The 12542-nt window shown below is 34.0% G+C and overlaps 1 protein-coding gene across 7 annotated transcripts in view; it reads right to left on the bottom strand.

The window, feature by feature from the left end:
• The window catches only part of CPEB3 (cytoplasmic polyadenylation element binding protein 3), a 92296-nt gene that overhangs the window by 37887 nt on the left and 41867 nt on the right, over positions 1–12542 (bottom strand). For all 7 annotated transcript variants that reach the window (XM_080403611.1, XM_080403612.1, XM_080403608.1 and 4 more), the window contains one exon: positions 9498–9554. In XM_080403611.1, the coding sequence (XP_080259737.1) occupies positions 9498–9554 (57 nt within the window). The remainder of the gene's footprint in view (positions 1–9497; positions 9555–12542) is intronic.

Genomic DNA, 12542 nt, shown 5'->3' with positions numbered 1-12542 from the left:
TCTGAGTGACTCCAGGGACTACGCAGAGCAAGGCTGAAGCTCCTTCAGCACAGGCACTAGTAACCTCTCTTCTATCCAAGTAGCTGCTTCTTCAAGCCCTGAAGAAACACTGTTGTGGACACCATACACCTATGTCTTTTTTCTCCCACCATCAATGAGGTCACAAAAGAGCAACTATATGAGTTCTTCATTAGGGAAATTAAAAAATTTCAAGGGCTATGATGAAGAACTGCTTCACAACTTATGTTTAGCATAAAGACAACAGAAGCTGTTTGTGTGAACAACTATTAAGCTACAGTAAGGTAGCTGGTAAGCCCTGAAACAGACTCTGCTCTTTGCACAGCGTGCGATAGAGAGTTAATACAAGAGGCTGGCTTTGCAGCAAGAATAAAATTAATCCTCCTTTCAAGTCACTGCTAAAACCATACTTCATTACTTATTATAATGGCAAAGAATCATTGTCAGACCTCATGTAGCAAGTCCTTGTCTTGATGACTGCCCACACACCAAAAAAAAAATAAAAAGCTTATCAACATGTTTTGAGAGTAATTTAGCTGAAAGAGGTTTCTCAAACAGAAGTCTACCAATCTAAAAATTAAATTTAAAAAAGTGTTACTTCAGTATGACATGAAAAAGACTTCTGTGCTTCTTTTTAAGAAAAGAAAGCTTTATATGCTTAAGGTAAACATTTAGGCTCTGAACAAGGTAACAGTACATGATGGTAGAAATCTACCACAGGCTTCTGTAAATTTTAGAATAACCTATTGCATTCATGTATTATAACACTTCTATGTTATACTGCACTGCATAATATCACTTTTATCTTAGATATGCCCTCACAAACATAGCCTTTATGTCCATAAATGAGTTTTACTGAAGGTATATTTACAATTGCCTGTAAATTCTAGCGGGAAAATAGTACAATACACTTGAACAGAAAGACAGTCTAGACAGCTTTCGCTGATTTAAAAACCTTACATCACATTTAAAAACTCAAAGAAGGTGAAGTTTCACCATTGTTGATTATATTATATATATACAAAGAATTTGAAAATGAACTCTGGTTTATGCAGTGTTTACATTAAAATGTTACTTTTTCCAACAAGCTGGCAATTATTCAGCAGGGCAACTTAAGAATGTCAACACACACTTTATTATGTTGTTTACACAGAAAGAATGTGTCATTTGACACAAGTCAATAAAAAAATACCCGTCTTGTTAATAAGTCAAATTTCAGAGCACAACAGAATTACTAGAAGGAATGGTTCATCACATAAATTTCGTAAGACCTCCGGTTTAAGTATTTTGGAAAATAAAACATTTAGAAGTTCTTCTTGAATGGAGACATTTAGGAACCAATAATAAAATTATTGCACTATTAGAAACTACAAAGTTACCAGTGTTTTTCTGAAGTTACTTTCTCTCCTAGGCAATTCCAACAGAGGACAAAAGAAAGACTGGGAGCTCCCAAAATTGTACCCACCATCAGTGAAGCTACTCCTATATACTGGTTTTGTTGCCAAATACGAATGTCATTTCATATAGAAAACCATCTCCTGAATGTTTCAAAATTCAGCACAAAAGTGATTCTACCCTAGGTACCTCATAGAACATGACAGTATTAATGAAAACCTAGCTGTTTTAAGAAGTGATGAGTGCGTTTTCCCTTACAAAATACGAAATTGTTGCAAACAAGCACCGATTTGTTGTGTAACTCCCAAATCCATCACCACTGTGTCAGTGTTTCTGCATCCCTTTGCAACTTTCTTTAACTGACAGGTAGAAAGTTACATAACCACTATGTCCCAGATTGCAGGTACTCAAATACAAGGGAACAACACATTCTTTTTTACCCAATAACTCCCCTGAAACTATTAACTCACCTCATCCCAGAAGCTAAGTGTACTTTTACAAACATTACACTGTATGTTGAAGAACAGAACTCAAGCTTTTAACAAACAAGCAAACCAAACTCCCCAAACCCTAAATCTTGCAGTGAAATTAAGTAAATTTAGTGCTAATGCGATTGGAATTCTCAAAAGCCTGTAGTTAAGGATTACCCATTGTTGCAATAAATCAAAACACACTCAACAGAAATGCTCAAATTTTAGATGCATCTCAAAAAAAAGTTATATGAAACTGATGAAAAAGAACTTATTTTCTGATTTTTTCCCCCACTGCTTTATTATAACATGGGACTGGATCTGCATACTGGATACAGATCAAATAGCATTTCAAGGAAATAATAATTTTGTGAATCCAAAACTAACTCAAACAAACTAGATCTACATTCTTTCCGTATCATAGCTAAAAGCGAATCTAAGCAGTTAATTTCAAATACAGAAATAACACCATTTATTTGTATTATCACATTTTATAGAGACTTAATATGAAGTATTTTGAGATTTTTAAAAACATTCTTTCTCACTGTTGGTACTTATCTTATTACTGCAATAACGTGTCCACAATATCAAAGATAGATATTTCAAGGTAATCTTAAATGCATTTCTTCAATTGACTTAAAATAGCATTATCTCTAGGGAAAAAAAAAGTCAACATGTCCAGATCTGAAATTTTGGAGCTAGAAGGGCTAAAGGAAAATTTATTTGACAAGATTGGGAACCTCCTTGATTTATAAAGGTACTAGGAATCTTATTCCTAACTTGAAAAACTCATCTGTAATCTTGAAGCAGTCACCAGTTCAGAACAATACTTGCTGTAAGACACTGAGTTCTCCAGTAAGTGCCTTTGGGAGACATTCTTGTCTTTGTTGATTTCAGCCAACTCATTTGCTATAATACAAATAAATTTTATTTATGTACATCTTTATGATTTTAAAAGTATCTACCATTCACCAACCTGTCTCAAATTACCCATGTGTAAAAATCATAGTTGCAATTCCAGCAAGACAAATCAAAAGTTTTGTCTTTGATCACTCTGTCAGTCCGTGCTACTCTGTCTGAATGGTCAAGGTTATATAACAAACTGTCAAAATGGAGGGGGGGTATGATTTAAAAGAAGAAAAAAATTAAAAATAATCACTAAAAAAGAGCTAGGTAAGGAACATTTTATTCTAAAAGTGGATTTTCATACAGTTGGAAGTATATGAAAAACAGTAGCTAAAGCAGAAGCAGTTTTAGTAACTTAATTTGTAGCAATCAATGTAAAAAATATATGCACATAAACATAGTTTACAATAAATACAACAATTTTACTAACTAAAAGAGGGGTCAACGTTAACAAGAGTAGTTTGCATACAAAGATGAGGCTAGTGCTTGAACCAGCTTGAGTTTACTGCATATAAAAAACTATTTCTTCAATAACAATTTCTGGATTTTATCTAGTAAGAAGAAAGCTGATAAATGAAGATGACAAGATAAAACTCCACTAAGCCATATGCCTAAAAGTTTGGGGGAAAATAAGAATTACATTTAGGAGAACAAAGAATTAAACTTGGTTCATTATCATTTTTGTGTTCCTTGCCATAGTATGGTTATACTGACTTTTATATGCACATAAATCTATTTGCTCCCAAAGAAAGCTTTCTATATATTAATCTATTTGCTGAACACTCATCCCACTTTTTCAGGGATAGCATTTGAATTATTTATACTTCATCATGTTTCACCATTTGAGATTTGAGGGATAATTTTTCATGATGAGCAATGCAACAGAACAGCTTGTTTACAAAAATAATACTCTTTCTTCCCCTTTTCCTATAGCTACAGTCTTTTTAGAGAGGTCTTTGAAAGACAACATATAATCCAAATAATTCGCTGTTTGGGATTGAGTTAAATTATTGCTCATCTAAGAGTGCTTCAAAAGGTGATTCTCAATTTCCACTGATAGATGGACTGGATGTTCAGATGGGCACTGCACTAATTTGGTGATATTAGCCTCAACAGTCCCTTCTGGCTCACTTTTTTTCCAATGATAGCAATGCAAGTGTTACAACAATCTCCCTGATAACATATGCTGACATACAACTGAATCCCATCATTGGGAAAATATAATCTACATGCAAGTTGAGATCTCATATGTGGGCCTTAACTGCATACAAAACACTTGGTCAAACATATAAATTGCATTTGATACTCAAGACTATTGTTTAAACATCTCAGATCTTCCTTCCTCAGGCATACTGAGCAGCCAAGCATCTGTGCAGGAGGGAAGGCTTATGTATTTTAATTTCTTATAGTTTTGGGTTTTTTTTAAAGAAAAGATTAATAAACCTCACATTTCTAACAGCCAGGCTGATAGGAACTTCCTTCATACTGCTTCCAATCTACCAAACCTAATTCTGGATTGCTGTCTTATCTCTTCTAGCATCATATATAATGCTTGTGGAATAGCCTGGCAAATCTTGTTCTTAAAATTCTGCAGAAACAGATGGCACTCACCCACAATAGAGAGGATCACACAGATGAAAGAAAAGCACATTGGTGAGGTTATGAGGCAGGAAAAGTGGTAGAAAAAAAAAACCAAACAAGATAGTAAAGAGCTATAATGTTGGATTAAAAGGAAGACGATTTAGAGAAATCTTCCTCTGCTAGAAAAAGACTTTAGCAGTCACTGACAAGAGATACTACCTTCAGTAACAGCCAAATCAGGTCTCAGAAAACACAGATGCTAATATAGAAAATTGAAAGGAAGAAAGAAGAAAAAGCATGTTTTATTGCTCCCCTGCTTTCCCCCCCCCCTTTTTTTTTTAAAAAAATTGTACAGGTATAGAAGGGACTTTGAGGTGTCAGATTAGCCTGCCTCACAGCCCCCAAGGCAGCATCAATACGAACTGTTTGTACAGCTGGGTCTGAAAAACTTAACAAGGTTATGTGTAAAGTGACAGTTTGCACACTCTGAAACTCTCATGAACCCTGCTGCCTTTGCTATGTCACACTTCACAAGATCCATTTTTTTCCCTCCAGTTAAATAAACTGATCTCTTCATGATCAAATTAGGTTTAGTTTGCAAACCTTATTAGCTCTCTCAGTGTCTTTTATTCCTTTCTATTATTCTTTGTATGCTAATACGCTAGTAACCTATTAGAACCTGACTGGGCAATTGGGTTAAGGAGCTCAGCAAATTCCTATAGGCAGGTATAATATTATTATTAGAAGAGACTGATGGCCCTTGAAATTTTGCCACACATTTTACCAGACTATTATCACTAACCCCCCCAAGATTTTATTAGCTATTAAACTGCCAACACAAGATTTTGCAAGACAAAAATTATTCAATAAATCTATTTGTAGCAGTTCATTTCAAGGTATACCAACAGCACTGGCAAAAGATTTAAATATAAAATGCTATTTCAGCAACTTTGATATATCGAAACACTGTATGTGTTTGAAGACAATACATCAGAATGTAGGAAGAGCCAAGTACAATGGCTCTTAAGGAGACAAGGCAATTTGAAAAGCAATAGAAACATGAATATAAAAAATGAAATTGTTTTCCTGCCATTACATTTTCTGTCATTGCACAATGACTTGCCCTCATAATTATTATCTGTTAATAAAACATAGCCAAAAGCTCTACACAAACATCTAAAAAGGTGCCCCAAACTCTTGTCTTAATGTATTTTTCTGATTATTTTACTCAGAACAAACAGAATTAAATGACACTAATGAAAAGAAGAAAAGACAGTCAGATGGAGAGCAAATAGTACCAGACCTCACAGATGACACATTTTTGTATGCGACAAGAATGAACATTGGAAGCAGATGGAACATTTGAAGCCGAACAGCAGTGCAAAGTCACTGTACAGAGGAGCTTTAGGAAAAATAAAATTCCAGTATTTCACAAAGGGTTTATTCTCATTTGTTGGTTTAACTACCTTTAGACTAAACTAATTTTACTGAAGTAAGTTTGTTTGGGATCCCAGCAATGCAGTTCAGTCCTTCATTAGAAAGATCACACACCCTCGTTTATTCCCCATCTCCCTTCTCCACTTGCTATACTTCTTTCTCACTGAAGTTTGTTCTTGGCTTTCTGGAGTTCACAAGCAGCATAAAAGATAGCTCACTACCTAGCACATAGGTGACTGTATTCATGCTGACCATTTAGTCCTATTTCTATAGCTGATTAAAAAGGAAAACTTAACTCAAGGGAACTCCCAGTGTTCCCCCAAACAGAAGCAATGGCTACAGAAATGAATGACTGCAAAGGGGAGTGAACGCTAGCCTGAGAAGGGGAGGGAGGATACCTTTCAGTTAATTTTGGCAAAGCACATTGTTTTCAGACTTTGCTTAGTACTTAAACATAACTTCTAATAGGTACTGCAAACATCTACTAAAAATATCATCAACAGATGGTTTCCCTTTAAGTTCATACATGAATTTATGTAAATAAAATCAATAGTTCATTTATGCCACATTTCCCCTAGAAATTACAGTATCAATTTAATAAGGTGCTGTAGATGAAAGTTTGTAAGAATTCTTCTACTAGAGAAATTTCAATTATAGATAGTATAGACAAAAGCTATGACTTTTTCCCTTTGCACAATATTTCAAATCTAAATATTTGCATTTTCCTTTTGTTTAAGTGCTCTTTTGGATTATGCTCAGATCTCACTGAATATAAGAACATTGCATTCCTCAATAGAAGCCTAATTCTGATAGAAAACTTCAACTGCTTCTATAAGTGTTTATACACATGTGCAACAGTTTGTGTATATATGCAAGCATAACGCCATTAACAACAAGAAGAGATTAATAATAATTATGCTTTTGAAAGTAATCTCTTCTGTCTCACTAGTTTTATTATTTCATAACTCAGTGCTTTGAGATGATTATTTACACTTTGCCCTGAGCAAGTAGCACCTTCCCTCAAATCAAATAATCCCCTTGAACAACTGTCTGTAAATGTTGAAGACTGTTGGGAAAACCCCTAGTTTCAAAAGGCTGTAATCAGTAAATAAGAACACCAGCTGAAGTACAGTTGACAGTGTTGCCATAAAGAATGAGAAGGAGCTAAAGAGACAAACACCCTCCAGAAAACTTTACTTCACATGTTGTAGGCAGAAGGGAAGTTTTACATTGCTGTTGCCCTGAGCCTACGTTGTCTTCCAGCTTCAAAAGACTGCGTATACTGCTAGTGAGAAATCGAGCTTTGAGTAATAAATCTTAAAGATTATTACTGTGTCTTCACAGGAAAGGAGAGAAATGCTTATGTAGCAATGAGTATAAATAGAACATGATGTTGGGATTTGCAGATTCAGCAGACAGTGTTTGGTTTTAACAAAAATTATATATAGGTATTATAAGTATCATGATTTCTAAAAGTTACGTAAGTTCTCCAAATAGTTCAAAAAATTCCTGGGATGAAATATCCTTTGGGGATTTTTAATTTTATTTTACTTATTTTATTTTTTTAAACCCAAGCCACAATCATGGCAGCACAGGAAAGCATATTTCTTCTTGGACTAACTTTCCTTAGTCTATTTCCCTGTGACAAGGGGAATGAACCACATGGGAATTACATAGTCCTAAATTTCTCAATTTTAGCTGCATACAGAAGAGCATTTAAATCACAGAATGTAATTTTTAATGTACTTGAATACTTGCTTTTATTCTCAATCCTTCAAAGATTTAACAGCAAAACCCAACAGGTTTCACAGTACAATAATTCTAGCTTCTGGGCTCTTAGTAATAGCAAAAAATGGTGCGGCCTTGAAGAGATGCAGGAGACTGGAAATATATGGGAACTTACCCAGACTTTTGATTTGCACTGAATTCCATTCAAAAGAACAATCACTACTATTTTGCATAAATTGTGTATTTATGATTCCAGGCTTATGCAAGTCTGTAAATAGTTAATACTTCAATAAACCCATAATATTTTAAATACTGGAAATATATAAATATATTTTCTTTAGGTCTCTCAGTTAGCTACATTAATATTTTAGCCATACAGCAGGACTATAGCTGCAAAGGATTATTTTTTTTAATAAACAATCAGATTAAATAGCTGCTGTAAAAATTGCAAAGTAATTAGGAAGAAATATTTTCTGAAATATTACTTCCATTAAAAAGGCAAGGGCTTTTTTAAGTTTATCTGGCAATGACAGGATAAAAGTGAGTTGTCCCAAAATGAAACAACCCTGATTTGCTATAGTACAGAATATAGTGTAGTTTTTTGTATTTCATTCCTGTCTTTCAAAAAATCTCTGTAAGACTTTGTAAGAAATACTGCTATATATTCCATAGTAACTGTCAATTTTTAAAAGTAACTCAAATTCAACCATAATCTCCCTTCCCCATGATTATACTACTATTACAATCAGCTTATTGAAATGCCCACATTAGAACAACAAATACATTCTGAGATCAGAATTCATGTCAAATAGCAGCAGGCTGTATTGAGTAGAACTTATTCACACACACGCACACCCACATGAACAGCTTCCTCTTTTAACAATGTCTTTAATTAAACGGAGCACTTCCAGTTAATTACTTTATTTCCTGTAATTTCATGTGTCCACAAGAAAATGAGGTATATATGCTAACTATGACAACAGAAACTCTGCAAAATATCACCCCATCATTAACAGTGTAAAACTTAGAAAAAGAGCACAAGCAAAGTCTTACAAGATCCAAAAGCTGGCATTTAAAGCCAAATGTCAAACTCTTGCATCTTTTTACAGATTTTCAGTTCTTCACATTTATAAATTATTTTTTAATTCTGTTTGGTACTACACAAAAACCTGCAGTTTTCAACTATACACAGTATAACAAACTGTGCAAAGGCAAAACAATTTAAGAGGGGAGTCAGTAAATTAATCCTAACACCTCTAATAACACATTGTAAGCAAAACAAGACATTTCAAAATAGTTCTTCAGATTAGATGGGCAAAAACTATACATTGATTTGCATAGTTCAGTTTTACATTATTCTGGTGGTGTCTAACACCCTATTCTCCACCACCACACACCCCCAACACAAGGCTCTCTCTAGAGCATCCAGATCCATTTTCTGAATAGAAATGTTCATGACTGGATTTTTTTTAATTTTTATTTTTCAACACAAACAAAAGCAATAATCTTTCAGTGAAGTTCAGCCCCACACTTTTTCTTCATTATTTAGATGTCCAAACATTCTCTCCAGTCCTGTCTACGTTATGTTTTCGGGAAACCAACAAACTCTATCAGTCAATGTAATTGTATGCAAAACTTCTAACAACTTATCCCAACAAGAAGAAATATGTCTGGAAAGATATTAGAAATTACAGATTTAACACACATACACACCTACAAAAGAGGGAACACCAAGGCATCATGAAGCTTTCAGTGGAACACACAAAGCTATTCTAAAGCTAATATAAAGAATCACCAATTCTACCAATAAAATTAGAGATGAACAATTTATGAAAAGAGGGTGCAACAACTTCTATGCAAATATTATTATTACACATTTATGTCTAACTGTACAGTTATGTACACAACAAATGTAAGAAATAATAACATGACAATATTAGTCACTAGATATTAACTACTTACTGTTAAGAGCCATAATATTGTCTGTTCCTGGATGATGGAAGTTTATTCCCATACGCCCTGCAATGTAAAGAAAAACTATTTTTAATGTTTTTATTTCAAAACTGAATTAAATTCATTAATATGAAAAATTGCTAAAGTGAATGAACATTCAGGGTAGCCAAATCTTCAACCTACTGAAGACAACTTCCCAAGAATACATATTTACAATATTTAACTCCATAGTACCTCAGTGTTATGTATTTAAAATACTGAAAATCACAAAACAAACAATTAAATAATTATCTTTGAATACATCCCTTCCCTTTGTAGTAGGAAAATATTACTTTTACCCTTTCAAAATAAGGCCTCAAAGTTCAACCTTGCAGTTATGCCACTTATAGTTAGCTTCAAGTAACAGGTACAGCATTATAAAAACTCCACTGAACTGGTAAAAATAAATCACTGTTTTCCATACTACCTGTGACACCAGAAGCTCTCAAGTTAATTGCTGGAGAGAAGAGTGCTTACCCCGGTTTTGTATTCTTCCCTAAAAAACCTGCTATGGCTTACTACTTGAGACAGGACACTAGGTTGGAGGGAGTGCTATTCTCATGGAGTACTTTCATATATACTTTGGGAAATATTTATTCTTGACCCATAATACAAAGCCATCATATACAGAAGGTTCACCATGAAATTCAAATGAACTCTGCTAGTGCCAGTTTCCAGGAAGCTAGAGAAATACAAAACAGTACCAGTTTTCTCAGGTGAGATTTAACACTTGAAAGCTTGGCTTAAGATCTTTGATGACTACAGGAACTGGAAGTGGGAACTAATTTAGATGGTTACTTTGTTTCAAAGGAGACTCAGTCCACTTTTACCATCCAAGCAAGAAATGAGCCAACTCTGCTACTGTTAAGATTCATTTTAGATAGTATTTAACCGAGCTGAAGTATTAAAAACTTACTCTGAAGAAACTGTGTAACAGGACTTTCTTAAATAAAACCCTGAAACAGTTTAAAAGCTATAATTGGTATTAGTCCTCATTTGGAAAAATATATAAAAGGATCATTATAGCCACATAAAACTTTTATTTCATTTAAGTAACAAGTTACTTATAAGTGTTGTAATCCACTTCATATGCTCTCCGTTTCTCCAGATTTGTGGTTAAATTCGGGAGCAAAGGAAGCAAGCAGTTTACATTTCTTCACTACATAGGCACTCAAATATGGGTGCTCAAGACCTACTTACTATACTGAAGAGCCAATATAACCATTAAGTTGCTGTACTTCTGCAAAACCAAGTTTTAACAACTATGCTTTGACAAAGCAGAACTAAAGCCAATCTTTTCCAACATTTTAACTCCTAGCGATAAGTTAAAGCCTTCTATTTCTAGTCACAGAAACTGCAGTGCTGTAATTAATATTCTTTCTGAACAGATGCAACATGAACTTTCAGTACCCTTCTGAAATGAAGTCACAAGCAGTTTAAGAAAAGCAAATATTTATTTTCTTCATATCATAATTTTCTGATTCTTTCAGAAAAAAGTGCCACCACAATAAGACTACGAAGCAAACAGCACCTCCAGAAAGAAGTGAGGGCAGAAAGAAGGTAAATAAACTTTCCATTTTCACTTTCCAACTCCTTGCACAAAGCTTCTTAAAGAGATCTTCATTAATTACTGTCATAATTCTCCTATACATATTTTCATATTAATCTGGCACTACAGAAACATTAAAGCTGCTATTATTTGTTAGCATAAGCTTGTGCTAAAATATTTCAGAAATCTTGCAAGACTGACATTAATTCCGTTTTCTTTAACAGCATATTAATGAGTGTGCGGTTACAGGTATTACTTGTAAAGAGAAAAGGTGTATATAATAATCTATACTTGTAAACTAATACTTGTAATAGACAAAAGGGAACAGCTATGAAAAAAACAAGAGTAAAATTTGAATGCATAATGCTTGGATGGGCCCTTCTCTTTTCCTTTGCTGGAGCTGAAATTCTGCTGTTTGACCAGCTTCAGAAATAGAATCGTATCTGTGACATCTGGGTTTGTTTTTTTCCTCCCTCCAGGCTGTCACTGGACCAGGTGCTGCTTGTGTGACATTTTGTCACCTGCCCTTGGCCTGCTATTTTTAAACAGTTCTTGTCAGCTATCTTTTAAGAGGAGCAGAAAATACAGAGCAGCACAAGTAGAAGAACATGTTCTCACACTGAGCTAAGCAACTGTGCAGAATAATTCTGTACATCTTCAGAAGTCCCCTAGTGCAATTCTATAGAAACAAATTAATGGAATACTTCCAAAACACACCTGTATTAAAAGCATTCAAAACAGATTGGTAATGGTACAATTATAAGACAATTAGTTAATAATTATATAGCCTTTCATGTTAGCTACAACATTTGAGTATCATCTTGTTTTGAGCAAATTATTCAATTGAAAACAAAGGCCACATGCAGATTACAAAACTGTGTAATTATCTAAGGAAAAAGAAGAGAGCACAAGAAGGAAATTATAAATATATTCATTTAAAGGTGCAACGTAAGACTGTAAAATGTAATTAAGAATATGCACTTTCAAGGATCTATTTGGGTTAAACACAGAAATTACTATCAGTAAACAATTTTAAGAAAAGCACATGTATGCTACCTGGACCTTTATGAAGTCTATATAAGCACATATTTCTAATTATAGTTTTAAGACAAAATCTCTGGATAAAATTTCTACTTTCAAGAATCTTAAGCACAATAATCAAAAACACAGAGAAGTTAGAGCACAGACGTTATGGACTCCAGCAGTTCACTGAAGTCATAAATAGGAACCCTTCCAGTAACAACATCCCTAGTACTTGTATTAGGTGTACATCTGCCATTTTCAGTTTGCCTGTCTTGGTTTCATAATTGAAAATATACTCAGTAGATAGTTATGTGCTTTTATAACACACACTTATATTACTGCAGTTAGGCTGCAACAATAATCACTCTTTTACACAAGTCTTTTCAATTCTTAATTTAAAAAAAAATAATCCAGTTTTATACCTCTTGGTCTTTAAGCATTTC

Source organism: Falco punctatus, assembly GCF_963210335.1.
Source record: "Falco punctatus genome assembly, chromosome: 9".
Lineage (NCBI taxonomy): Eukaryota > Metazoa > Chordata > Aves > Falconiformes > Falconidae > Falco > Falco punctatus.
The sequence above is the reverse complement of the archived record's forward strand: the minus strand, read 5'-3'. Positions and strand labels throughout refer to the sequence as shown.